The sequence below is a fragment of the Phascolarctos cinereus genome, unplaced genomic scaffold (assembly GCF_003287225.1).
Source record: "Phascolarctos cinereus isolate Bilbo 61053 unplaced genomic scaffold, phaCin_HiC Scaffold_2;HRSCAF=192, whole genome shotgun sequence".
NCBI lineage: Eukaryota > Metazoa > Chordata > Mammalia > Diprotodontia > Phascolarctidae > Phascolarctos > Phascolarctos cinereus.
Window position 1 is genome coordinate 36,636,583 of NW_027555625.1, and position 25,628 is coordinate 36,662,210.

The 25,628-nt window shown below is 38.3% G+C and overlaps 1 protein-coding gene across 1 annotated transcript; it reads right to left on the reverse strand.

Annotated features, from left to right (window-relative positions):
* On the reverse strand, nucleotides 1-25,628 carry LOC110202765 (uncharacterized). Its single transcript, XM_078149295.1, has 7 exons — nucleotides 25,311-25,628; nucleotides 24,389-24,484; nucleotides 15,059-15,185; nucleotides 14,242-14,340; nucleotides 11,678-11,982; nucleotides 6,988-11,593; nucleotides 1-1,467 (listed from the first exon to the last, which is right to left on the reverse strand). Exons 2-6 carry the CDS (start codon nucleotides 24,422-24,424, stop codon nucleotides 9,164-9,166), a joined length of 2,997 nt encoding a protein of 998 aa, XP_078005421.1. The 5' UTR covers nucleotides 24,425-24,484; nucleotides 25,311-25,628; the 3' UTR covers nucleotides 1-1,467; nucleotides 6,988-9,163.

The window sequence follows — 25,628 nt, forward strand, 5'->3', positions numbered from 1 at the left end:
TTTAAAAATACAAGCAGTTCTTTATTCAGAGTCCTGATTTCTGCATAGGAGCTCTAATTACTGACCTAGATTCACAAGTGTAATTTTTAAAAAATGAATTGTTTTTTACCCAGGATTATATGGGTGGAGGATGTGCTCAATGACCTCTGGGGCATAAAAAATTCTGCCTTTTATTAGGCATTATTGATTCCCTTTTCTCAATTGCTTAACCATGTTTTTGTTTTACTTTGGGGGTTTACCCATTCTTCCTTCTCTTTTCAGGATCTCCTTGGGTGATTTATCTGCTTGGGGATTGACCTTCTGTTGACTTTCTCTCGATCTTTTTGGTGTTTATACCCCCCCCCCCATGCTCCCTCACTGCTCAGTGTTTGCTTGTCTCTCCTCCCTGGAGTGCACAGACTCCTGAGGCTGTATTGCCTCAGCCTCCTTATGTTGGGGGATATGGAGATGACAGGCCCCTTTACCTACCCTGACCCGCCCACCTTTACCTAACTTCCTCAATGACTGAATGGTCTTAGCTGGTTTTCTGAAATGAAGAAAGTAAAGAAAAAGTATCTTTGATCTGCATTCAGGTTCCACTGCTTGTTTCTCTGGAGAAAGATAGCACTTTTCATGATAAGTCCTTCACAATTGTCTTGGATTGTTGTATTGCTGAGAATATCTAAGCTATTCATAGCAGATCATCATACAATATTGCTATTTCTGTGTACAATGTTCTCCTGGTTCTGCTCATTTCACTTTGCATCAGTTCTTGTAAACCTTCCCAAGTTTTTCTGAAACCATTCTGTTCTTTACTTTTACCACAATAGTATTCTATCACAATCATATACAACTTGTTTGACTATTCCCAATTGATAGACATCCCCTCAATTTCAATTCTTTGCCACAACTAAAAAAATGGCTACAATTTTTTTTTTACATATAGGTCTTTTTCCTTTTTGTTTGTTTTTTATCTCTTTGAGATACAGACCTAGTAGTGATATTGCTGAGTCAAAGGGTATGCATAATTTTATAGCCATTTGTGCATATTTCTGCTCTCCAGAATGGCTCAATCAGTATTCAACTTCACCAACAGTGCATTAGTATCTCAATTTTCCCACATCCCATCCAACATTTGTCATTTTCCTTTCCTATCATATTAGCCAATCTGATAGGTGTGGGGTGACAGCTGAGATATTTTAATTTGCATTTCTCTAATCAACAGTGATTTAGAGCATATTTTCTTATGACTATGGATAGCTTTAATTTGTCTAAAAAACTGCCTATTCATATTCTTCAACCATTTATCAATTTGAGGAATGGCTTTTTTCTATAAATTTGATTCAGTTTCCTATGTATTTGAGAAATGAAGGGCAGCTAGCTGGCACAGTGGAAAGAGCACCGGCTCTGGATCCAGGAGGACCTGAGTTCAAATCCAGTCTCAGACACAGAAACCACTAGCTGTGTGACTCCGGGCAAGTCCATTGCCTAGCAAAAAAAAGAGAGAGAGAGAAATGAGGTCTTTATCAGAGAAACTTCTGTAAATTTTTCACAGTAATGATTACCAACAACTTCTATCCTTTCTCCCATTTATCCTACTCTCTCCCTTCACCCTGTGCATTCCCACGTGTTTTGCTTATGACTTTTACTTCTTCCAATCTCCCCTCCCTTCTTTCATTTATTTTTTAAAATTTATTTTATTAATTTATTTTGATTTATCAACAATCACTTCCACACACTTTAAACTTTCAGTTTAAAATTTTTCTCCCCTTTCTCCCACCACCCTCCCCAAGACGGTGCATAATCTGATATAGGTTATACATTTACATTCCTATTAAACATATTTTCACATTAGTGAAGTTGTAAGTAAAAATTAAAACCAATAGGAGGAACCATCAGAAAGCAGAAACAAAACTCAACAGAAGAGAAGAAAAAAAAAAGATAGTTCATCCCATTCACATTCACTGTTATGATTACTATCTGTGTCTTTCTCTATCCTTTTTTCCTCGTTAATGCTTTTCTTTCTCCTTTCCCCCCCTCACTAGTGTTTTGCTTTTTGACCACCACCTCCTTCAGTCTCTCCTCCCTTCTATTATCCCTTTCCCTTTTCTTCCTCTTTACCCTTACTGCTTCTTCCCTCCCCCCATCCCCCCTTCCTTTTATTCCCCCCCCTTCCACTGCCCACAGGGCAAGTTGGAGCTCCATACCCAACTGATTATGTTATTCCCTTCCCAAGCCAAATCTGATGAGAGCAAGGTTCAAACAATGCTCACCCCCTCCGCTTTCCCTCTTCTGCAATATTTTCTGTCTTTTCTTGTAATGTAATTTACCCTTGTCTGCCTCCTCCTTTCTCAATACATTTTCTAAGATCAGACCAATCCACTTACTTAGATCCATTTAACCCATCTGATTAGATTTTTTTTATCATTGCATCAAAGTCAGCTAATATCCACCCCCTTTATGCATACTCCTTTAACATAGTGCAATAACAATACAGTTCTCAAGAGTTGCAAGTGTCATCTTCCCTTGTAGAGATGCAAACAGTCTGCCCTCATTAACAACATATTGTTTCTTTCTGTCCCATTTGCCTTTCCATGTCTCTCCTGAATCTTGTACTTGAAGACCAAATCCTTTATTGAGCTCTGGTCTTTTTACCAGGAAGGTCTGGAAGTCCCCCATTTCATTGAACACCCATCTCCTCCCTTGAAAAATCATGCTCATTTTTGAAGGGTAGTTGATCCTTGGCTGCAATCCAAGCTCCCTTGCCCTACAGCATATCATGTTTCACGACCTGAGGTCTTTTAATGTAGAAGCTGCAAGGTCCCTTGCAATCCTGACTGTGGTTCCATGATATTTAAATTGTTTCTTTCTGGCTGCTTGGAGCACCTTCTCTTTCATCTGGTAATTTTGGAATTTTGCTATTATATTCCTTGGCATTGTCAATTTGGGATCTCCTTCAGGTGGTAGGGGTGTATTCTTTCTATGGTTATTTCATCCTCAGGTTCTATGACCTCGGAGCAGCTCTCCTTCATGACCTCCCAAAAGACACTGTCCAGGCTCTTTTCTTCATCATGACCTTCAGGTAGTCCAATAATTTTTAAATTGTCTCTCCTGGATCAATTTTCCAGGTCAGTTGTTTTACCAATGAGGCATTTTACGTTTTCACCTATTTTTTCATTTTTTTGTTTGACTGATTCTCACTCTCATAGAGTCATTAGTTTCCATTTGTCCAATTCTAGTTGTTAGTTTCTGTTAGTTTTTATACTTCCATCTCCAATTAGCCAATTGAATTTTTAAGGGATTTGGTTTTCTTCAGTGCACTTTTTTTCCAATTGGCCAACTGCATTTTCTAAGGACTCTTCTACCTCTCTCATCAGACTTTTAAAATCCTTCTTGAGCTCCTCCAAGAAGGCTCCCTGGGCTTCAGACCAGTTCATACTCCCCTTTGATGTTGCAGATGTGGGTCTGTTGACAATGCTGTCCTCTTCAGAATCTCTATCCTGATCTTCACTCTTCTCATAATATGAATCTATGGCACATGTTTTTTTTTTTACTCACAGCTTCTTTATTCCCTGGCCTTTAAAGAGATTGAACTCTCCTGCCAGGGAACAGAGGGCACTGACCCAAGCTTCTTGTGTTGGGAGCCTGGGTTTTAGTCACTGGCTTTGTGTGCTGTGGCCTCTTATGTTGACAATTGAAGGCTGTAGGTTTCTGGCAGCTTACCTTGTGTTGGGCTAGAATCAGCAAGGCTGGAATTTTCAGGCATTTCTAGGTTGTTTGCTTTTCCTTTCCTTTAACTTTCTTCAGCTCCTTTTAGATGGATGCGGCAGGGTGTTTATCTGCCTGGGGCCCCCTGCAGTGCTGCCTCCCTCATTTCTGTTAATGCACTGGGAGATTCCTTTGCAGTAGAGTGCTGAGGCACCTGGTGGTTTTCTGAGCTGGTTTCCACCAGCCTTCCCACCCCCTCCCCACCCCCCCACCCCGCCCCCACTAAGACACTGAGGTCCAGGTATTGGTGTTTGCCTGCTCTACCACCTGGGCTTCAGGATCTCTTCCTGGTTGACAGTTGGAGGCTGTAGGGTTATGATAGCTTATCTGGTATTGGGTTGGAATCAGCAAGGCTGGGACTTTAGGAAGACTCTAGGTTGCTTTCTTCAACAACATTTAACCCCTGGGCACCACAAGCAACTCTCTAAAACCAGAAGTCACACAGAAAGTGTTGACCTGCATTGGGAGAGGGTGTTTCATTCATCTGAGAATTCTTTATGTCAATGAAGTCACAGTTTCAGTCTCTATCCCAGTCACTTTCCACTAACTTAACCCACATCCCAAATCAAAGGCCCTGCTTAAAAAGGTAAGTATAATAAAGCAAGACAAATCAAGATACTGACCATGTCTGAAAACATGTCTCATTCTAAACCTTTGTTCCATCAGCTCTCTGCCAAGAGGTAGGAATAAGGCTTCATTATCAAGCTTCTGAAGTCAGGATTTTCCTAGTTTCTTTCCAGGTGGTCATATATTTAAAGCTCCTGCCTGTACTTCATGGGCAATTTAAGGAAGGAAAAAGGGTAATTTTGACTCTATATGATTTTTGACATGCTGATTTCCATAGCTAACTTCCACACAGAAACTAACTTCCATATAACCTGGTACATAAGAACTTAATAAATTCTTGTCTTACCTTCTAGCTAGATTTTCTTTTAGATTTATTATTTTCCCTGATTTTTCTCATCACCCAGTAATTTGTTTCTAGCTCTACTTCTCACTCTGTCTCCTCTTCCTGAAAAATCAAGAGCCTAGGCTTGCTGTCTGTCATTGGGTTTCAAGACACCTTGAAAAGCCTGTGGGTAGACTAGGTATAGCTGTCCTGATGAAACAATGGATAAACACACTGCCATGGAGAAGAACGCTCTCTCTAGGAAGGACAATGGTAGTTTCGATGCCACTTGCAGTACTTGTTCCTAGAATACCCTAGTCATAAGTCAGTCATTTTGGCCCATTAAATGTGCCTTTATCAATCTCCTACCTTTGGGCCTCCCCCTCCCAACTCTACTAATCCCATCTGTCTTTGACTTTTAGACCACCCTCAATTTATCTTTTTTCATCTTAACCAAACTGTAAGACCATAAATTGGATAGCAATACACTACCTGATCTAAGAATACAGCTGTTGGACCTGCTTGTGCATTCATGTTACATTTGTTCCTTTGTGGCCATAAGTCAACAAAAATTGCCTTAGTTATGTCAGAAAAACACAGTACTGGTTAGAAAAACAGCATTCTGCACCACCTTGATGTCAATTTCCTTTCCCTAGTCAATTCTTAGAGGATAGCTGGCTTCCTACTCTGTCCCCCATGCATGGAAACCTCTAGGGCTTTATAATCCGGTATCACCTTGGTGCCATCTTCTGTCCCCCACATCAAATGCATTTCCTTTCCTTCTGATAGCTGCGCAGATTTAGGCTTTCATCTCTTGTGAGCTATGGCATGTTCATATTGAGTCACTTCCAGGGAAGAACCATTCAGATACCCAGATAGTTTGATACCAAAGATCAATCCTGTAATGGCTTGCCCTGACTTTGTCTTGAATGGTATGTGTGCTAGGGAGTAAAACACTTAGTTGCAGCTCCAAGTATTTCACTTTCTCATTGTTATTTCATGAGGCTTTTATCTTGGGTGCTCTTTCTGTTTTAACTTGCAAATTTAACTCTAATTACTGTAGATCTGACACATGCTTTTAAAATTGTGATGAAGTAGCTGATTATGGAAATCAAACACTTCACCTTGTGGATCGTACAACTATAAGCTTGAGGGAAGGATTATGGGCCTTGATCTCTACAAGTTTTAGGGGACATGGAGTTATTGTTCAAGTGGCCTTTTTCTACTGGATCCCAGAGGAGCATATAGCAGATCTCTGACCTCAGGAATAGTAGTGGCAAGGTCATAATCCCTCTTTGCCACATTCCATTTATCTTAGTTGTAGGTTAGGAAGATTATTCTGCCAATGCATACAGAAAACATGTATGATGAACAATGGAGGGACCTCTGTGTCTTCCTTGTGCCTCACTTAATACAAGAAGCCTACTGACACAGCACTTAAATTTTACTTAAATTTTCAGTTCCAAATTCTCTCCCATTCCCCAGACCAGAGAAGGCAAATAATATGATATCTATTATACAAATGGTCATGTAAAATACATTTCTGCTTTAATCATATTCCAGGTGGAAAAAAGCAAGAAAAATAAAGGAAAGAAAAAATATGCCTGTTAATCTGCACTCTGAATCAATCAGTTCTCTATCTGTAGGAGAAGAACATTTTTCATCATGAGTCTTTTGGAGTTGTGGTGGACCACTGTATTGATCAGAGTGGCTACTCAGTTATCTTTACAATATTGTTGTTTCTGAATATATTGTCTTTCTAGTGAGTTCATCCATTCACGTGCAGTTAGGATTGCTAACTATGTACTGCACTCCATTCTATTCTCTTCTATTTCTCTGTCTTTTCTTTACCCTTCCCCTCTTTAAGAGTCTGTTTTGAATCTACCCTCCTTCTTTTCATACCCCCTCTCATTTTCTTAGCCCCTTCCCAACCTACTTCTTTCTTGGGCAAGATGAATTCCTATATCTAAATTGTGCATGCATGTGTGTGTGTGTGTGTGTGTGTGTGTTTCTTTCCTTTCTGAAGCAATTCAGATGAAAATGAAGTTCAAGCACAGCCTGCGCCACTTCCATTTCCCCCTATATTTTAAAAAGTCATCCTTACACATCTTTTATGAGTTAACTTTCCCCATTCTTCTTCTCCTTTCCCCTTTTCCCAGTGCATCGCATTCTCAAACATACATTTTTCTTTTGAGATTATCCTAATATACTAGATTCATACCCATGCCCTCTTTCTAAGTAGACTCTAACTGCCCTAAGGATGAAAAAGTTCTTAAGGATTCTGAGGAGTACATTTAGGAATAAAAACAATTAAACCATCATTAATTTCCTTATTTCTCACTCAAGCTTACCTTTTTATGCTTTTCTGGGTCTCGTGTTTAAGTGCTATTTTTTTTTCTATTCAGTAGTGGTCTTTTCATCATGAATGCTTGAAAATCTTCTATTTCAATAAATATCCATTCTCTACCCTCCCCTCCCCCACAATATTATACTCAGTTTTGTTGGGTAGGTCATTCTTGCTTGTAACCAACTTCCTTTGCTATCTTGATTATACTCCAAATCCTCTGTTCCTATAGCTTGTGTGATTCTAACTGTGGTTCCGCGGTATTTGAATTGTATCTTTCTGGCTGGTTGTAGTATTTTCTCTTTGACCCGGAAGCTCTGGATTTTGACTGTCATTACTAAGGGTTTTCATTCTGAGATCTCATTCAGGAGGAAACAGGTGGATTCCTTCCATTTCTACTTTGCCCTCTGGTCCTACTATATCTAGACAGTTTTCCTTTATAATGTTGAAATATGAAGTTTAGCCTCTTTTTTAGTTGTGGTTTTTAGGTAGTTCAGTAATTCCTAAGTTATCTTTCCTTGGCCTATTTTCCAGGTTAATTTTTTCTGATGAAATGTTTCACATTTTCTTTGAAATTTTCAGTTTTTGGACATCATTTTACTGTTTCTTGATGTCTCATGGAATCATTAGCTTCCATTTGACCAATTCTAATTTTTAGAAGTTATTTTCTTCTGTGAGATTTTTTGTGCCTCTTTTAACAGTTTGGGCCAATTCTGTTTTGTAAGAAATTATTTTCAGTACTTTTTTTGTGTATCTTTTATCAAGCTGTTAATTCGTGTGTCATAATAGCTCTTATTTATTCTCCCAAACTTTGCTTTACCACTCTTACTTGATTTAAATTTAGCTCTAATAAAAAAAAAATCTTGAGTTTGTCAAGGAATTCTTTTTGGGCTTGTGTCCAATCTGCATTTTTCTTTGAGGCTTTCACTGTAGACATTTGTAAGCCATTGGCTTTGAGTTCGTCTTGAGCTTCCCTGGGCCCACAGAAGCTTTTTACTGTCAGATTCTTTTTTTTGTTGTTGTTGTTCATTTGTATTTTTGTAGTTTGCTCATTTTTCTAGCCTATTTCTTTGAGTTTGGACTTTTTGTTAGTGTTCGGTTCTGTTCACTTCTGGGGACATCTTTCCAGTCTTGTCTTCTGATTTTTATGTCCTACTGCTTTCTGAGGTTAAGCCTAGGGACTTGTAAGTTTTTGTTGCTTCTAAGAGAGTCTGATCCAGGGAGAAGTCAGGTCACTGCTCTTTGGTCTACAAGCTAGTACCTTACCTTAACTAAGTAAGGTTATCTGCTCCTTTGCCACTGTAACTGCTCCGTTCTGTACTGGAATTAACAAACCTGAAGTGGGTAATAACTGCCAAATGGCACCTGATGCTGTACCTAGTGCCAGCACAGGTGTCCCCTGGAATCTTTTTGACCAAATGTTTAATCCCCTTACCTTCTTTGGGCACTAGGCCACTCAGCACTGCTGGGCTTATACCCTATGCACTGCACTCCTGGCCAGTTCCCACTTCAATGCCTACCTACCTCTCTGACTTCCTAAGTTCCTGTTAAAAATAAGTTACTGTGACTTTTCCTTCACTTTCACTCAGAATTCAGTTTGGTGCATTTTTAAAGCTGCTATGGAGGGGGTGTGTTGGGACAACTTGGAAAAAAATGCTGGCTTTACTCCACCATTCTTGCTCTGAAAGCCTAAAAGCCCATATTCACTAAGTGTTCTCTTTAGTATAATTTCTCTGATTCATAGTAAGGTGTGCCCACAATCTGAAGACATTCTCACGTTAACTGCTTTTATAAGATTTCTTCTCCAGTAAGAATTCTCTCATGTCAAATAAGTTCTGTGGTATGACTGAAGACATTTCCACATTCATGTTTCTTAGCAGTACAAACTCCCAGATGTCAAGTAAGTTCTGAATTCAGGTGGAGGGTTTTCCCAAATATATTACATTCAAAGATTTTCTTTCTGATAAGGATTCTTTGACATTGAATAAGCTCTGGAGTATAGTGGAAGGCATTCCCATACAATTTATATTCATACGGAATCCCTTCAGTAGGAATTCTTTGATGCACTGCAATCTGGGTCTTAATCTTGAAAACCTTCTCACATTCCTCCATCGCATCCTTAAGTTTTCTCTCATATGAATCCTCTGATGCAGAGTAATTTCTGAACTCATACAGAAGGTCTTTCAACACACATTATATTCAAAATGTTTTTCACCAGAATGAATTCTCTGGTGCTGAGTAAGCTGTGCCCTCAGTCTGAAAGCCTTCCCACATTCATTACATTCATAAGGCTTCTCTCCAGTATGAATACTCTGATGCCGAGGAAGCTCTGACTTCCGTCTGAAGGCCTTCCCACATACATCACATTTATAAGTTTTTTCTCCAGTATGAATACTCTGATGTCGAATAAAATCTGAATTCCAAAAGAAGCCTTTTCCACATTCATTACATACAAATGGCTTTTTTCCAGTATGAATTCTCTGATGCTGAGTAAGCTGATGTCTCAGTCTGAAAGCCTTTGTACAATAATTACATTCATAAGGCTTCTCTCCAGTATGTATTCCCTGATGTCGAATAAATTGTTTCCCTACTCTGAAGGCCTTCCCACATTCATCACATTTATAAGGCTTCTCTCCAGTGTGAATTCTCTGATGCTGAATAAGTTGTGGCCTCAGTCTGAAGGCCTCCCCACAATGATTACATTTATAAGGCTTCTCTCCAGTATGTATTCTCCTATGTTGAACAAATTGTTTTCCTACTCTGAAGGCCTTCCCACATTCATCACATTTATAAGGCTTCTCTCCAGTATGAATTCTCTGATGCTGAGTAAACTGCTCCCTCAGTCTAAAGGCCTCCCCACAATGATTACATTTATAAGGCTTCTCTCCAGTATGAATTCTCTGATGCTGAGTAAGCTGTGGCCTCAATCTGAAAGCCTCCCCACATTGATCACATTCATAAGGCTTCTTTCCAGTATGTATTCTCTGATGCTGAATAAATTGTTTTCCTATTCTGAAGGCCATTCCACATTCATCACATTTATAAGGCTTCTCTCCAGTATGAATTTTCTGATGCACAGTAAGTTTTATCCTCCGTCTAAAGGTCTTCCCACATTCATTGCATTCATAAGGTTTCTCTCCAGTATGAATTCTTTTATGTCGAGTAAGTTGCACAGTGAGGCGGAAGGCTTTCCCACATTCATTACATTTGTAAGGTTTCTCCCCAGTATGAATTCTTTGATGTCGATTAAGCTCTGAGTTGTAGTGGAAGGCCTTCCCACAATCCTTACATTCATAAGGCATCTCTCCAGTATGAATTTTCTTATGTGTATTAAGTGAAGGATTGCTACTGAAGGCCTTCCCACATTCATCACATTTATAAGGCTTCTCTCCACTATGAATTCTCTGATGCCGAGAAAGCTCTGTCTTCAGTCTGAAGGCCTTCCCACATTCATTACATTCATAAGGTTTCTCTCCAGTATGAATACTCTGATGTCGCATGAAATCTGAATTCCAAAAGAAGCCTTTCCCACATTCATTACATACAAATGGTTTTTCTCCAGGATGAATTTTCAGATGCCGCGTAAGTTGTTCCCTCAGTCTAAAGGCCTCCCCACAATGATTACATTCATAAGGCTTCTCTCCAGTATGTATTCTCTGATGTTGAATAAATTGTTTTCCTATTCTGAAGGCCTTCCCACACTCATCACATTTATAAGGCTTCTCTCCAGTATGAATTCTTTGATGCACAGTAAGCTGTATCTTCTGTCTGAATGCATTTCCACATTCATCACATTTATAAGGTTTCTCTTCAGTATGAATTCTTTTATGTCGAGTAAGTTGTACAGTAAGGCGGAAGGCTTTCCCACATTCATTACATTTATAAGGTTTCTCTCCAGTATGAATTTTCTGATGTTGAATATGATCTGAGTTGTAGTGGAAGGCCTTCCCACAATCCTTACATTCATAAGGCATCTCTCCATGAATTTTCTTATGTGCATTAAGTGATGGATTGCTGCTGAAGGCTTTCCCACATTCATCACATTTATAAGGCTTCTCTCCACTATGAATTCTCTGATGCCGAGTAAGGTGTGTCTTCAGCCTGAAGGCCTTTCCACATTCATTACATTCATAAGGTTTCTCTCCAGTGTGAATTCTCTGATGTCGCATGAAATCTGAATTCCAAAAGAAGCCTTTCCCACATTCATTACATACAAACGGTTTTTCTCCAGGATGAATTTTCTTATGTAGAATAAGTTGTTCTCTCAGTCTGAAAGTCTTCTCACATTCATTACATTCATAAGGCTTCTCTCCAGTATGTATTCTCTGATGATGAATAAATTGTGTCCCCACTCTGAAGGCCTTCCCACATTCATCACATTTATAAGGCTTCTCTCCAGTATGAATTCTCTTATGCTGAGTAAGCTGTGTCTTCAGTCTAAAAGCCTTCCCACATATGTTACATTCATAAGGTTTCTCTCCAGTATGAATCCTCTGATGTTGCATGAAATCTGAATTCCAAAAGAAACCTTTCCCACATTCGTTACATACAAATGGTTTTTCTCCATAATGAATTCTTTGATGCTGAGTAAGCTGTGGCCTAAGTCTGAAGGCCTCCCCAGAATGATCACATTCATAAGGCTTCTCTCCAGTATGAATTCTCCTATGTTGAATAAATTGTTTCTTCACTCTAAAGGCCTTTCCACATTCACCACATTTATAAGGCTTCTCTCCAGTATGAATTCTCTGGTGATGAGTAAGTTGTATCCTCTGTCTGAAGGCCTTTCCACATTCACTACATCCATGAGGTTTTTCTCCAGTATGAGTTCTTTGATGTTCAATAAACTGTGACACATAACGGAAGCCCTTCCCACATTCCTTACATTTATAAGGAATTGCTCCAGTATAAATTCTCTGATGCTGAGTAAATTGTGTGCCCAGTCTGAAAGCTTTACCACATTCATTAAATTCATAAGGTTTTTCTCCAGTAAATTCTTTGTTCCCTGAAAGGAAGAACAAAGGGCTAATTAACCCTGCTTTTTTCCCTTTCCTAAGGTTTGTATTCACTTAAAGGTTTTAGAAATATTCTCAAAAGAAAAAAAAAAGAAAGAAAGAAAGAAAAGGGGGAAACTAGGTGGCACAGTGGATAGAGCACCGTCCCTGGAGTCAGGAGGACCTCAGTTCAAATCTGGCCTCAGACACATAATACTTAGTAGCTATGTGACTGTGGGCAAGTCAGCTAACCCCCATTGCCCAACAACAAAAAAAGAAAGAAAGAAATACTCTCTAGCCTTCCCATCTGAGAGAACTAGTCACTCTGGTCTTTCAATAAGCATCACAGTTCATTTTATGTGAAAATTCATAGTTAGCATATATAAACAAATTCGGTCATCATAAAATTACTTGGAGGGATGAATGAGCCCTTACTCTACTGTAAACAGATGACATTTGAATGGAATAAAGAAATGAAAGACCATCCACAAAAAGTAAAGACCTTTAAGAGCTTGCAAATACATCCTTACTATCTGAGGTGAAAATAGGAAGGGAAAACACTGAATAGAAAGAACAAGAATCAACCAATTTAGAGTGAGGAGGAAAAACAGAAGAGTAATCAAGTAAGCTGAATAAAGAAGAAATATGAGGAAAAAGGGAATCATATCAGAAAATTGTTGCCATTAATTTCTGCTAAAAATCCAACATACCTACTTTGTAAGGAATTGGTTCAAGTTTGTAAGAGTAAGATCCAATTCCAAAAATGAAAACAATCAAGATATTTTTCATTAGAGAAATTATTAATAGTTACCTGAAACATTGGTCAAACTCAGATAATCAAAGAAGCCAAAACGAAACAATTTGGGTATGTTGACAATTAGTGATCAGATTAGCAAAGATATTTAAAATGCTAAGAAATTTTGGCAGTTACACTGAAATAGGCACTTATTCAACTGCTGTTGCTATTTCTCTGAAATGTAACATAGCAATTTAATTTAGTGCTACAAAACTGTTCCTATCCATTGACCCAATGATCTCACTACTAAGTTTACATCCTTAAAATTTTACTGAAAGCAAACACAGATCTCTCTCAAAAATATTCATAGCAGCTGTTTGTGAAATAGCACAATACTGAAAACAAGTTCAGAGATGGGACTGGGGCTAAACAAATTGTGTCATACAAATGTATCATTGTGCCTTTATAAAAATAATTTCAAAGCATAAAGAAAAACGGGATGATACGTAAAATGACAGAATGAAGAAAGGAGAATTAGTTTATGATTAAATGCATTAAAAAGTAACAGTAGTAAAGCAACATGATCATAAAAACACAGAAGAAAAAAGGCTATATTATTAATATCTTAAGTAATATGCTCACTTTAAAAGGGAGAATGAATTGCTGGAACAGTGGCAGAAGAATGCTTGCATAAGATAAGATTCAAAGAACATAAGAGAATACCTACTCTATATTGAGGAAACAACTTTCTTTGAGAGTAGAAGTATATGTGAGTAGTGATGCACAAAAAAAATCTTCTTTTTAAAAAAATCTCAGCTCTTTTCAATAGGACCAAGAAATTTTAATAAGACCACCCTGTTTAACATTTCATAAGAACTTGGGGGGTGCAGCCAAGATGTTGGAGAAAAGGAAGGGACTCCCCTAAGCTCTCCTCCAAAACCGTATGAACAACTTTAAATAATGACTAATGCCTCAAAACAAATTCTGGAGCAGAAGAACCTACAAAAGGATGGGGTGAAACAATTTTCCATCTCAAGACAACTCAAAAGGTTGGCAGAAAAGGTCTGTTGCACCAGGGTGAGAACAGAGCACTGTCTAGCACATGCAGGCCTCAGCAAACCAGCAGTGGGCCTTGGGAGCAACTGAATCAGCGGCAGTAGCGGCTGCCTCTGGAGCTCTCAGCCCACAGTCGGTAAGGAGAAGAATGTCTTGAAAAGCAGAACTGATCAAACAGAAAAAAAGGCACAAAAAAATCACTGAAGAAAAGAAATCCTTAAAAATTAGAAATGGCCAAATGGAAAAAGAGGTATAAAAGGTCACTGAAGAAAATAATTCCTTAAAAATTAAAATTAGGCAAGTGGAAGCTAGTGACTTCGAGACATTAAGAAACAACCAAACAAAACCAAAAGAATGAAAAAATATAAGAAAATGCAAAATATCTCAATGGATAAACATTTTGTAAGAACTCTGACCTAAAATGACCAACAGAGCTGTACTTTACAATGATTCATTTGTTTGGTTTTTATGAAGTCACCTGGACAGCTGCTTCTTGGGATGATATCTGTCTCTGGCATCCAAAATGCTTCTTTTCTTTCTAACTGGTAGATCACATCTGGTTTGGAAACTGCAAATCCTGTTCATTGAAAAGAAAAAAGTGCTAGGAATGGTAATTCAAGAATTCTATCTTAAAACAAATGATTTAAATACTCATCCTACTCTTAGTAGAGAGATGTGGGAATAAGAGTGCAGAATGTATCTTATATCATGAAGGGCATTCACTATGTTAGCTGATTTTGTCTTAAATTGTTTTCTTTTTTTTTTTTTTTAACCAGGTAGTTCTTAATAGGCTGGTTGAGGGGAGAAGTAGGATTTTTTTTTAGGTGGGGAGGGAAGGAGAACTGACATCAAATAAAACATCCATAAAATTTAATAAAAGAATCCAAAACTAGCTTAAGCTCTTTTGGGGGTAAAAAAACTGGGCATGCTAGGAAGACCTCAAGGATGGTACAAATGAGCACTGCAGGATAGTCTATATTGTGGGGGAATGGGTTACAATGTAGGACTTCGGAAAAATAGTTCATTTGACACACTCCCTGCTTAGACAATGAGAATATTTTGTGTGTGATGATACCTCCACTGGGATTAAACAGAGAATGTTGGATTTGAAGCAGTACAGAGAGTTTAGGACAATAATAAACCAAGAAGTCAGTTACTACTCCTACTAAACAAAGATGTCTCTTTGTTAAAAAAGGATTAGGAGTATCTTCCCTTTGTATGCCAAAGAATAACTGCTAAAATCTTGAAAGTCCCTACAGCATATATCAAGACTCCAAAGGGTTAGCTGTTCTTACCTAAAGAGACCAAGCTCCGATAGTTCTCCAACATCACATCCCTGTACAACTTTTTCTGAGACGGGTTCAAATGCAGCCATTCCTCCCGAGTGAATTCCACAGCCACATCTTTGAATGTCACTGATTTCTGAAACAACAAAAATATTTGGGTTACCCAGGTACAGCTCTGACTGGTATGAAGCTTAAATGAAAAGCACTTGAAAGCATGGATTTTTTCATTCATTTATGTGAAACGCAGTACAGTGCCTGGTACAGAGCAGGCACTTAAGAATTCCTTTCCTAAGTCTTCACATGCAGACTAAACATTCTGATTCTTTGACCAATCAGCATGAGCTCTTCATCACTAAAGTAGTTGCCTTCCTCTCTTCAAAAAAAAAAAACCATATATATATATTCACAATTGCACGTAAAAATAACTATAAGGGAATTTCAGTGCCAAGATAACAGTGAAGAAGGAACTCCTTTCTAAAGCCCTCCCAAACTCCTCTAAAAAAAACAACATTAAAAAAAAAAAGCCTTCAGAACCGATTTAAGAGCAGAAATACAGGTTACCAGCATAGCAGGAAACCTCAGTCTCACTAGAGTGGGAGGGGAGACTCAGTTAAGTTGCCCAGTTAAGTGCAACAGCAAGGCCCTGAGCCCTAGCAAAAGAAATCTGACAGAGTGAAGGAATAGAGCCCAATTCTTACAATAAAAGCACAAAGTCACAAAATAGATAGAAAAAATGACCAAAAAACAAACAACAAAAAAGAACTTGACTATAGTTATTATGATAACAAGGAAGATCAAGGTACAAATTTAGAAATGGCAACACGTGAAGCCTTGAAGCCTCAAAGAAAAATTTAAATGGGTCGAAGGCCCCAAAAGAAAGAGCTCAAAAAGGGTATTTTTTAAAATACAGTAGTGGAAGAAAAACTGGGAAAAGAAATGACTTATGCAAAAGAATCATGAAAAAAGAGTCAACAGCTTGGTAAAGGAAACACAAAAATGGAAAAAGATATAAAAAAACTGACATAAGAAAAAAACTCCTTAAAAAATAGAATTGGACAAATAGAAAAGAAGGTACAAAAGCTCACTGAAGAAAGTAATTCCTTCAAAAATAGAATTGGCAAGTGGAAGCTAATGACTCCATTAGACTTCAAGAAACAGTACAACAAAACCAAAAGAAGAAAATGTAAAATTTCTAACTGGAAAAATAATTGACATGGAGACAAAAGAAAGAGAATATTATGAAATGTAAAATGGATAATTCTGATTATATAGAATTATAAAGTTTTTGCTCAAACAAAACTAATGCAAATAAAATTAGTAGAAAAGCAGAAAACAGGAAAATATTTTATAGCAAGTATCTGATAAAGGCCTCATTTCTCAAATATATAGAGAATTGAGTCAAATTTATAAGAATACAAGGCATTCCCCAATTGATAAATGGTCAAAGGATATGAACAGGTAGTTTTCAAAGAAATCAAAGCTATCTGTTGTCACAGGAAAAAATGCTCTAAATGACTACCGATTAGAGAAATGCAAATTAAAACAACTCTGAGGTACTACTTCACACCTATCAGACTGGCCAATATGACAGAAAAGGAAAATCACAAAAGCTGGAGGGAATATGGGAAAACTGGGACACTAATGCACTGTTGGTGGAGTTGTGAACTGTGCCAACCATTCTGGAGAACAATTTGAAAGTGCCCAAAGGGCCATAAAATTGTGCATACCCTTTGATCCAGCAATACCACTACTAGGTCTATATCCCGAAGAGATCATAAAAAAGGCAAAAGGACCTATATGTACAAAAATATTTGTAGCAATTTTTTAAAGGTGACTAAGAATTGGAAATCAAAGGTATGCTCATCAATTGGGGAATGGCTAAACAAGCTGTGGTATATGATTGTAATGGAATATTATCATGCTGCACAAATGACAAGCAGGATGATTTCAGAAAAACCTGGAAATACTTCACATGAACTGATGCATAGTGAAGTGAACAGAACCAGAAGAATGTTGTATACAGTAACAGCAATATTATTTGATGAAGAACCGTGAATGACTTAGCTATTCTCACCAATACAATGATCCAAGACAATACCAAAGGACTAGTGATGAAGTATACTATCTGCCACTAGAGAAAGAACTGATATTGATTGAATACAAACTGAAACATGCTATTTTTCACTTTCTTTCATTTTTTCTTCAAGTCTTCAGTACAAAATGACTAATATGTTTTATATAATTTCACCTATATAACCTATATCTGATGGCTTACTGCCTCAGGGAGGGGGGAAGAGAGAGAGAAATAGAATTTAGAACTCAAAACTTAAGTAAAAATGTTATAAGAATTTTTTAAAAACACAGAAATCATGAGACAGTTTTAGAGAAGTGAAGAAAACTTTGGGCCTCCATTTTGTGAAGGGTCCAGACCAGTCATGCTTCCTCTCTCTGCCAGTGCTGCTTCTGACTTTCCTAACCCTGATATGATATCCCCATGAAGCACCTTCCTCTCCCAACACTGAGAATTTTCTCAGCTCCCTTTTCTAAGTTTTATTCCCCTGTAAGATTATGAACTCCTTAGGGCAGAAACTGTCTTTCATTTTGCAGTTAAAAGGAGTCTACATAAACACAGGGCACAGGTGTGGGTGGATAATGTTGGGATAATCTTAAAAAAAAAGATGAGAGAGAGAGGGATATACTAGGAGAAGGAGGAAGGAAGTGGGAAAATGGGGGAAATATAAAAAAGAGACAAAAAAGAAAGAAGTTTTAAATTGTAAAGGAAAAGGGAGAGGGGTGACAAAGCTTAAACTACACTCTCTTGTGGTTCATATAGGCAAGAATATATACAAACAAGAAAGAATTCTGGGAAGATGGAGGAGTAGGTCAGAAAACTTTTGGTTCTCTAAATTTCTTCCCAAAAAAAAAAGGATAGCCTCAGAGGGAATGTAGAGCAGCAAAAATAAAAAAAGGTCAGGGTAAAGCAGTTGTCCACCTAAGACAATGAGGAGCTAGCGCACGCCTGGTGAGTGCAGCAGCAGAGGGGCAGGGAGCCTGCTGGCTGTGGGTACTTGCAGGAGAGCGGAGTCCCTGATTTCAGTTCCAGGGCAGAGAGGACAGGTGTAGTTTGCAGCCACCACAGGGACCCTAGGGAGCAAGCCCACGTGCAAGACAGCACAGCTAGGGCACCTGGACATGGCTTAGGAGTGAGAGGACAGTCTAAGGTTGGGCCCTGAGACATACCTCAGAAAATAACCGTAAGAAGGACCTGAGGCTCGGGGCCATCGTTCCCTACACCTTGAGAGTAGAACTTGATTATACTAATAGCTGCTAAAAATAAAGTAAAACAAAATAAAAATGGTAAGCTAAGGAGAAAAAACCCTAACCATAGATAGCTACTATGGGGACAGGGAAGATCAGGGTTCGTATTCAGGGGAAAATAACGGAGCTAAAAAAGCTACTCCTTTTTCAGTGAGAAATGTCAAATGGTCCTAAGCACAAAAAGAGTTCTTAGAAGACCTTTAAAAATCAAATTAGATCAAGGAAAAATTAGAGAAAAAAAGAAACCAAGAGCAATCCAAGAAAATTATGAAAATAAAGTTAATCAACTGAAATAGAGAATCAAAAATTTAAGAAAGAAAATAGCTCCTTGAAAACTAGAATTGAGCAAGGGGAAGCTAATGACATTTTAAGACACCAAGAAATAATAAAACAAAATCAAAAGAATGAAAAAATAGAAAAGAATGTGAAATATCTCATCAGAAAAACAAGTGATCTGGAGAACAGATCAAGGAAAATAATATAAGAATATCTGGGCTACCTGGAAGATACGATAAAAAAAAAACACACCTTGATATAATAAGAAATTATCAAAGAAAATTGCCCTGAAGTTCTAGAACAGGAAGGCAAAGCAGAAATAGAAAAAATTCACCAATCACTAGCTGAAACTCAGGATAAAAACTTACAGGAATATCATAGCCAAGTTTCAAAGCTCCCAGGTTAAGGACAAAATATTGCAAGCAACAACAATTTAAATAGCGGGAAGCTACAATAAGACGTGCACAAGACCTAGCAGCTATTACAGTGAAGGACCATAGGCCTTAGAATACTATATTTCACATAGCAGAAGAGCTGGGGTTACGACCAAGGATAACTTACCAAGCAAAATTAGTAAAATCCTGAATTTTAAAAAAATGGACATTTAATGAACTGAAAGACTTTCAGGTATTTGTGGCAAAAACAGCAGAACTTAATGGAAAATTTGTCATATAAGATTCAGGAGAAATATAAGGTAAAGACTAAAGACCAATTATAAGGAACTCAAAAAGGACAAATTGAATAAACAGAATACGTTAAAATGTTATCAGTACTCTTATGACTTATTATTTGGGTAGTCTGAAGGAAAGGCTTGGGCTGAGGTGTGTCTGATGGGGGTTTCCAAAAAAAAATATGGAGAGATAAAAAGGAGTACTTATTTCATAAATGAGGCACAAAAGGAAGAAATGGGGGCAACTAGGTGGCACAGTAGATAGACTACTAACCCTGGAGTCAGGAGGAACTGAGTTCAAATCCGGCCTCAGACACATAACATTTCCTAGCTGTGTGACTCTGGGCAAGTCACTTAACCTCAACCGCCCCCCCCAAAAAAAAAGAAAGAAAGAAAAAAAAAGGAAGAACTGATATAGAAGAATTAGGGGGGAAGGTGGGTAGTATTTGAATTTTACTTTCATTGGGAATGGGTGAAAGAGGGAGCATACATATATATATAAAAATAAACTTTTATACATACATACACACATGCATATATGTATATGCATATGTAACATATATGCGTATGTATGTATAAAAGTTTTCTAAATTCAGGAAGAAATAAGAGGGCAAGGGGATGGGGGGGTAAGGATAAGGGAAGGACTCTTAGAGATGTAGGTAGTTTAAGGAATAGGAGGGCAAGGTAGCAGGTAGAAGTAAAGCAGAGGAGTGAGGAGGGATACTGTAAATAGAGTGAGAAAAATAGTGAGGAAAAATAGGAAGGAGGAAAACACAGAACAATTCACTGTAGCTTAGAATGTGAATGGGATGAATTTACCCATAAGACAGAAATGGTCAGTAGATTAAAAATTTGAATTCAACAATATGTTGCTTTTAGGAAACACTACAAAAATGAGAGATACACACAAAGATAAAATAAAGGGCAGGAGTAGAATTTATCATGTTAAAAAAAAAGGATGGGTAATAATCACAATCTCAGACAAAGTTAAAGCGAAAATAAACAATCAATAGAGAAAAATAGGGAAATTATATACTATGTGTCACCAATACCATTCAGTACTGTTTTAGATCATTTAAAATAACTAGACAGCATAAAATAGCTGAGGGTATATCTGCCTAAAAAGACACAGGGACTATATGAACATAACCATAAAACACTTTTTATACAAATACATACAGCTCTAAATAACTGGAGTAATGTTTATTGTTCCTGAGTAGGTAAAGTCAATATAACTTTAAATCATAATTTTACCCAACTAATCTATTTATTCAATGCCATCCCAATTAAATTACTAAAAAATTATCTTACTGAGTTAGAAAAAAATAATGGCAAAGATCATTTGGAAGAACAAAAGGTCAGCAATTTCAAAGAAACCAGGGGGGAAAGATTGTAAAGGAAAGAGATTCAGCAGTATCAGAACTTAAACTATATTATAAGGTGAGATCATTGCTGAAGTGTAAAAGGGATAATTTTGATTATTTTAAATTCAAATTTTCTTGTATCAATAAAACCAATACAGCCAAGAAGAGAAGGAATGCAAAAATTGGGAAAAAATTTTTAATAGACAATCTCTCAGATAAGATATGATTGTGTTGGAAAATTGTTGTGGTGTATGATGAGCTGGTTGATTTTGAAAAATAGGGAAAGACTTGGATCCATGAAGGAAGATGTTATCCACCTTCAGAGAAAGAGATCACAAGTGGAACTATTCGTAGTACGGTTTACATATATGTGTATGAGTGTATATGTGCATATAAGTACAAGTTTATGTATGTATATGTGTGCATGTATATATATATACATAACTATTTAATTGTAGCCTTCTTTAGGAAGAGGGTGGAGAGAAGGTAAAAAAAAAATAAAGTAAAAAGTGTACAGCAGAGAACAAAAGAAAACCTAGAAGGAAGCATGCAGAAAAGCTGAGGTAGCTTAGAAAACAATGTGTAGTATATATTATATAGGTTTTCTTGAAATGGAAATTTATTGTTTAATCTTTTGAATCCTCTCTTATGTTCTGCTGTGTAAATGGCAATGTTTTTCCTTTTTCTCATTTTCAATTTAAGTTTAAAATGAATACAAAATTTACCAAAATTTAAAAAAAGGAATATATATACAAACTCAATCGTATCTATCTTACTCAATGCGAAAGAAGGACAGGAAGGGGACTAACAAAAATAATAGAGGTGATAAGAGGTAGGGCTGATTAAGAGAAGAGGTAATCAGAAGCAAAAAAGACCTCTGAAAAGGGACAGAAGGTGATAAGAGGTACAGTTGATTAAGGAAGGAAGTGGTCAGAAGCAAAAATTAAACAAAATTTTTGAACAGTGAACAGAAAAGAGTGAGAGAAGTATAAATCGAAGAAAACAGGATAGAGGAAAATATACAATTAGTAATCATTACAGTGAATGTGAATGGAAACAATTCACTTATAAAACAGAAGAAGAATGCATAATGGTTTAGAAACTAGAATCCAACAATATACTGCTTACTAGAAAAACATCTGGAAAAAAGATAAGGAGTTAAAATTAAGGGCTGGGGCAGAATCTATCATGCTTCAGCTGAAGTAAATAAGGCAGAGGTAGCAACCACGATCTCAGACAAAGGAAACGCAAAAATAAATCTAATTAAAAGAGATAATCAAGGAAACTACAAATGGCTAAAAGGGACTATAGACCACAAAGTACTACCTATATTAAACATATATGCTCCCAAAGGCATAGCATTCAAATGTTGAAAGGAAAAATTAAATGAGTTACAGGAGGAAATAGTAAAACCATACTAGCAGGGTACCTCAACTTTTCCCTCTCTGAACTAGATAAATTTAACCATAAAATAAATAAGAAAAAAGTTAAGCACATGACTAGAATTTTAGAAAAGTTAGCAATGACAGATAACGTATCAAAAAAATCATGCACTAACCCAGGCTGTATTTATACCAGAAACGCAGACAGATTCAATATTAGGAAAACTGACCATGTCAGTAACAAAAACAACAAAAATCACACAAATAGATGCAGAAAAAGCTTTTGAGAAAATACAACACCCATTCCTACTTTAAAAAAAACAACACAAGAAAGCACAGGAATAAATGAAGCTCTTCTTAATACGAAAAATAGTGTCTATCAAAAAGAAGAGTGAGCATTATCTGTAATGGAGATAAACTAGATCAGGTGTGAAGCAAGGATGACCAGCACCAAGACTTTTATTCGGTATTTTACTAGAAATGCTAGCTATAGTAATAAAACAAGAAAAAGAAACTGAAGGAATAAGGCAACAAGGAAACAAAGCTATCACACTGCAGATGATATGATGGTACATTTAAGGGAACTTTAAAGTATCAACTAAAGAGCAGGATGAAAGAGTGAAGAACTTTAGCAAAGCTGCAGGATATAAAATAGACCCATATATATCATCAATATTTCCCTATGGTACCAACAAAACCCAACATCAAGAGACAGAATGAGAAATTCCATTTACAACTCCAGAGAGCATACTTGGCAGTCTCTCTGTCTAGATACACCCAGAAACTAGATGAACATAATTACAAAGCACTTTTCACACAAAAAAGAACACATCTAAACAACAGGAAAAATATTAATTGCTCATGGGTTAGTGGGCAATTCTACCAAAATTAATTTACTTATTCAGTGCCACAGCAATCATACTACAAATGAATTTTTTTTATATACCTAAGAAAAATAACAAAATTTATCAGGAAGAAGAAAAGGTCAACAATATCAAGGGAATCAATTTGTTAAAAATGCAGAAAGGTGGCCTAACAGTCCCAGATTTTAACAAATCCAGATTTCAAAAGGCAGTTATCATCAAAACAATGTGGTGCAGACAAAGAAAGACAGTGGTTAATCAGCGGAATAAACAGATCAGGCGCATAAAAACAGAGGTAAATGACCATAATAATCCGGTTTTTCAAAAACCCAAGCATCCACTCACTGGGGGCAAGAACTCACTATCTGATCAAAACTGCTGGGAAAACTGCAAAGCAGTCTGGCAGTCAGGTAGCAACTAGGCCCAGATCAACATCTCAAAACAAATATCAAGACAGGGCCAAAATGGGTCCACGATTTAAACATGAAGGATGATATCATGACAAGGTAGCAAGAATTTGCCTGTCATATCTTTGGATAAGGGAAGAATTTATGATCAAACAAGAGACACAGATGACCACAGGAGGTAATATGCATAATTTCGATTACATGAAATTTAAGTCTTTACATAAACAAAACCAATGCAGAAAAAAAAAGGCAAGTAGGAAAATGTTAAAATTTTTTACAGCAAAATTCTCTGATAAAGGTCTCAATTCTCAAATATATAAGGAATTGAACCAAACTTACAAAAGCCATTCCCCAACCAAAAAACAGTCAAAGAAAGAAGAAATCAAAACTATGAATAGTCCAATGAGAAAGTGTTCTAAATCAATAATGCAGAAATGCAAACTACAACTGAGAGTACCACTTCACACCTCTCAGATTAGCCAAAACAGAGGTGGGGGTCAGAAAAACCTGGAAAAACTTGCATGAACTGAGGCAAACAAAGCAGAATCAAAATAACACTCTATAAAGGAACAGCAATACTGTACCAATAATTAGCTGTAAAAGACTTGTCTGAACCATAGAAGATACATGAAAACTACAAAGGATTCATGACAAACAATTACGAGAACTGATGAACTCTGCTGTAGACTAAAGCATATAAAGCACTTGCTTTTATTTTTACCTTCTTTTTTCTTTGTAACATGGCTAATATGCAAATATTCTGCCTGACTTCCCATACATAACATGTATCCTATTGCTTCCATTCTCAATGGGTGGTGGAGGGGCAGGAGGAAGGGAAAGAATGAAGAACGCAAAATGTTAAAACGCTTACAAAAAATCAAAGTAAATGTAACAATTTCTTTGCAAGGAGAGGACAAATAGATGATTTCTGTGTTAACTTTTAGCTCTGAATGTATGACGCTCTGATCCCCACAATTTCTAGGGTTACATGAGAAAGAAAAGTATCCCATGGTCTTCAAACTGACAAGGTGTTTCAGGAAAGAAGCAATTCCCACTCACCCTTCCAGGCCTGGCTGTCAGGAGTACAGGAACCATCCCTTTTGCACCCTGTGAAACCGCCTCCTGGGAAGAGCAGAGGCCCCAGAGGCAAAGGCTCTAGACAGGAAATGACAATTAGGAGAAACACAGGTCAGCTGGATGCGTCCCCGCCTCAGAGGCTAGAAAGTCCCACTTCTCCCCTGAGGTGCAGATCAGGGAGGAGAGTCTTTGGGACAATATCTCTTCAGAGATAAAGCAGAACAACAGATAGAGAGCACTGATCCAGCAGCACAGAAGGCTTCCTGGAAGAAGTGGTACCCTGGAGGCTTTCTGAGGAAGAGGAGATAAGACAGACAACCAGGGAGTCCCGCACGGACACAGAGGTGTCACCTTTTGGGGGCATGGGGAGGGGCATGGACCCCCGGCAGCATCAGGGAAGCCTCCCGGAGAAGGGGGTACCCAGGAGGATGCCGGGAGGAGATGAGGCGGAAGTGGAATGGGGACCCAGGACCAGACACACAGCAGGAGGGGATCCCTTAAGACTCTTAGCATGGGAGAAGGACTGAGGCCTAAAGGGTCAAGAGTGGAGGGCGTGTCTAAGGCGGGATTGGAATCCGGCTCCGCCTCCAACGCCCCCCAACCCCAGCCCCACCAGACTCCCTGGGCCTGGCCCCGCTTTCGGCCCCCCGCTCACCACGTCTTACTTCAGCTCAGGACAGAGAAGGAGAAAACTGCCACAACCAAGCAAGGAAAAGGCATAAAGAAGGTGGGGTGGAAGTGACATGCGATGCAAGCGTGGTTTTCTGGGAATCGTAGTCTGGAGGCTGATGTGCCTTCGGCGCATGCCTGGGGCTCGGCCCCTCCTCCGGCCTGGAAAGCGGTCCTGCCTCCCGCCTGCCCCGCCACTCCCTGCCACGAGCCCCGCCTACTCCACTCCTCTCACCTAGTGCGTGGTCTTCACAGCGCCAGAGCTCACGGGGAGTCACCAGACGTGGGGTCTCAGACCTCTAGGGGCCCTGGGTCTCCTCCGAGGGTCGTCCAGCCCGCAGTCTCTCCTACTCCGGCAGCCAGTCACCACAGGCCGCGACTCTAACGAAATGCTCTGTGCACTAGCATCTTCACGCAGGAGGTGACGGAAGTACGCAGGGAAGCCACGACTCTGAGGAGGGAAACCACGGGCTGGGGCAGGATGCCCGGAAGGCTCGCTCAGCCCCCTGGGGCTTCCAAGAGGAGCAGGACAGGTCAAGGGGGCTCGGGCCAC

Bases quoted from the DNA above. Each gene is read 5' to 3' on its own strand.
- LOC110202765 (XM_078149295.1), bottom strand. From the start codon at position 24,424: ATGGTTCCTGTACTCCTGACAGCCAGGCCTGGAAGG. The intron at 15,186-24,388 runs GTGAGTGGGAAT...TTGTTGTTTCAG, and splicing joins TGACAGCCAGGCCTGGAAGG to AAATCAGTGACATTCAAAGA. The intron at 11,594-11,677 runs GCCTTTAGAGTG...CATTCTGGGGAG, and splicing joins AATGTGGTGAATGTGGAAAG to GCCTTCAGACTTAGGCCACA.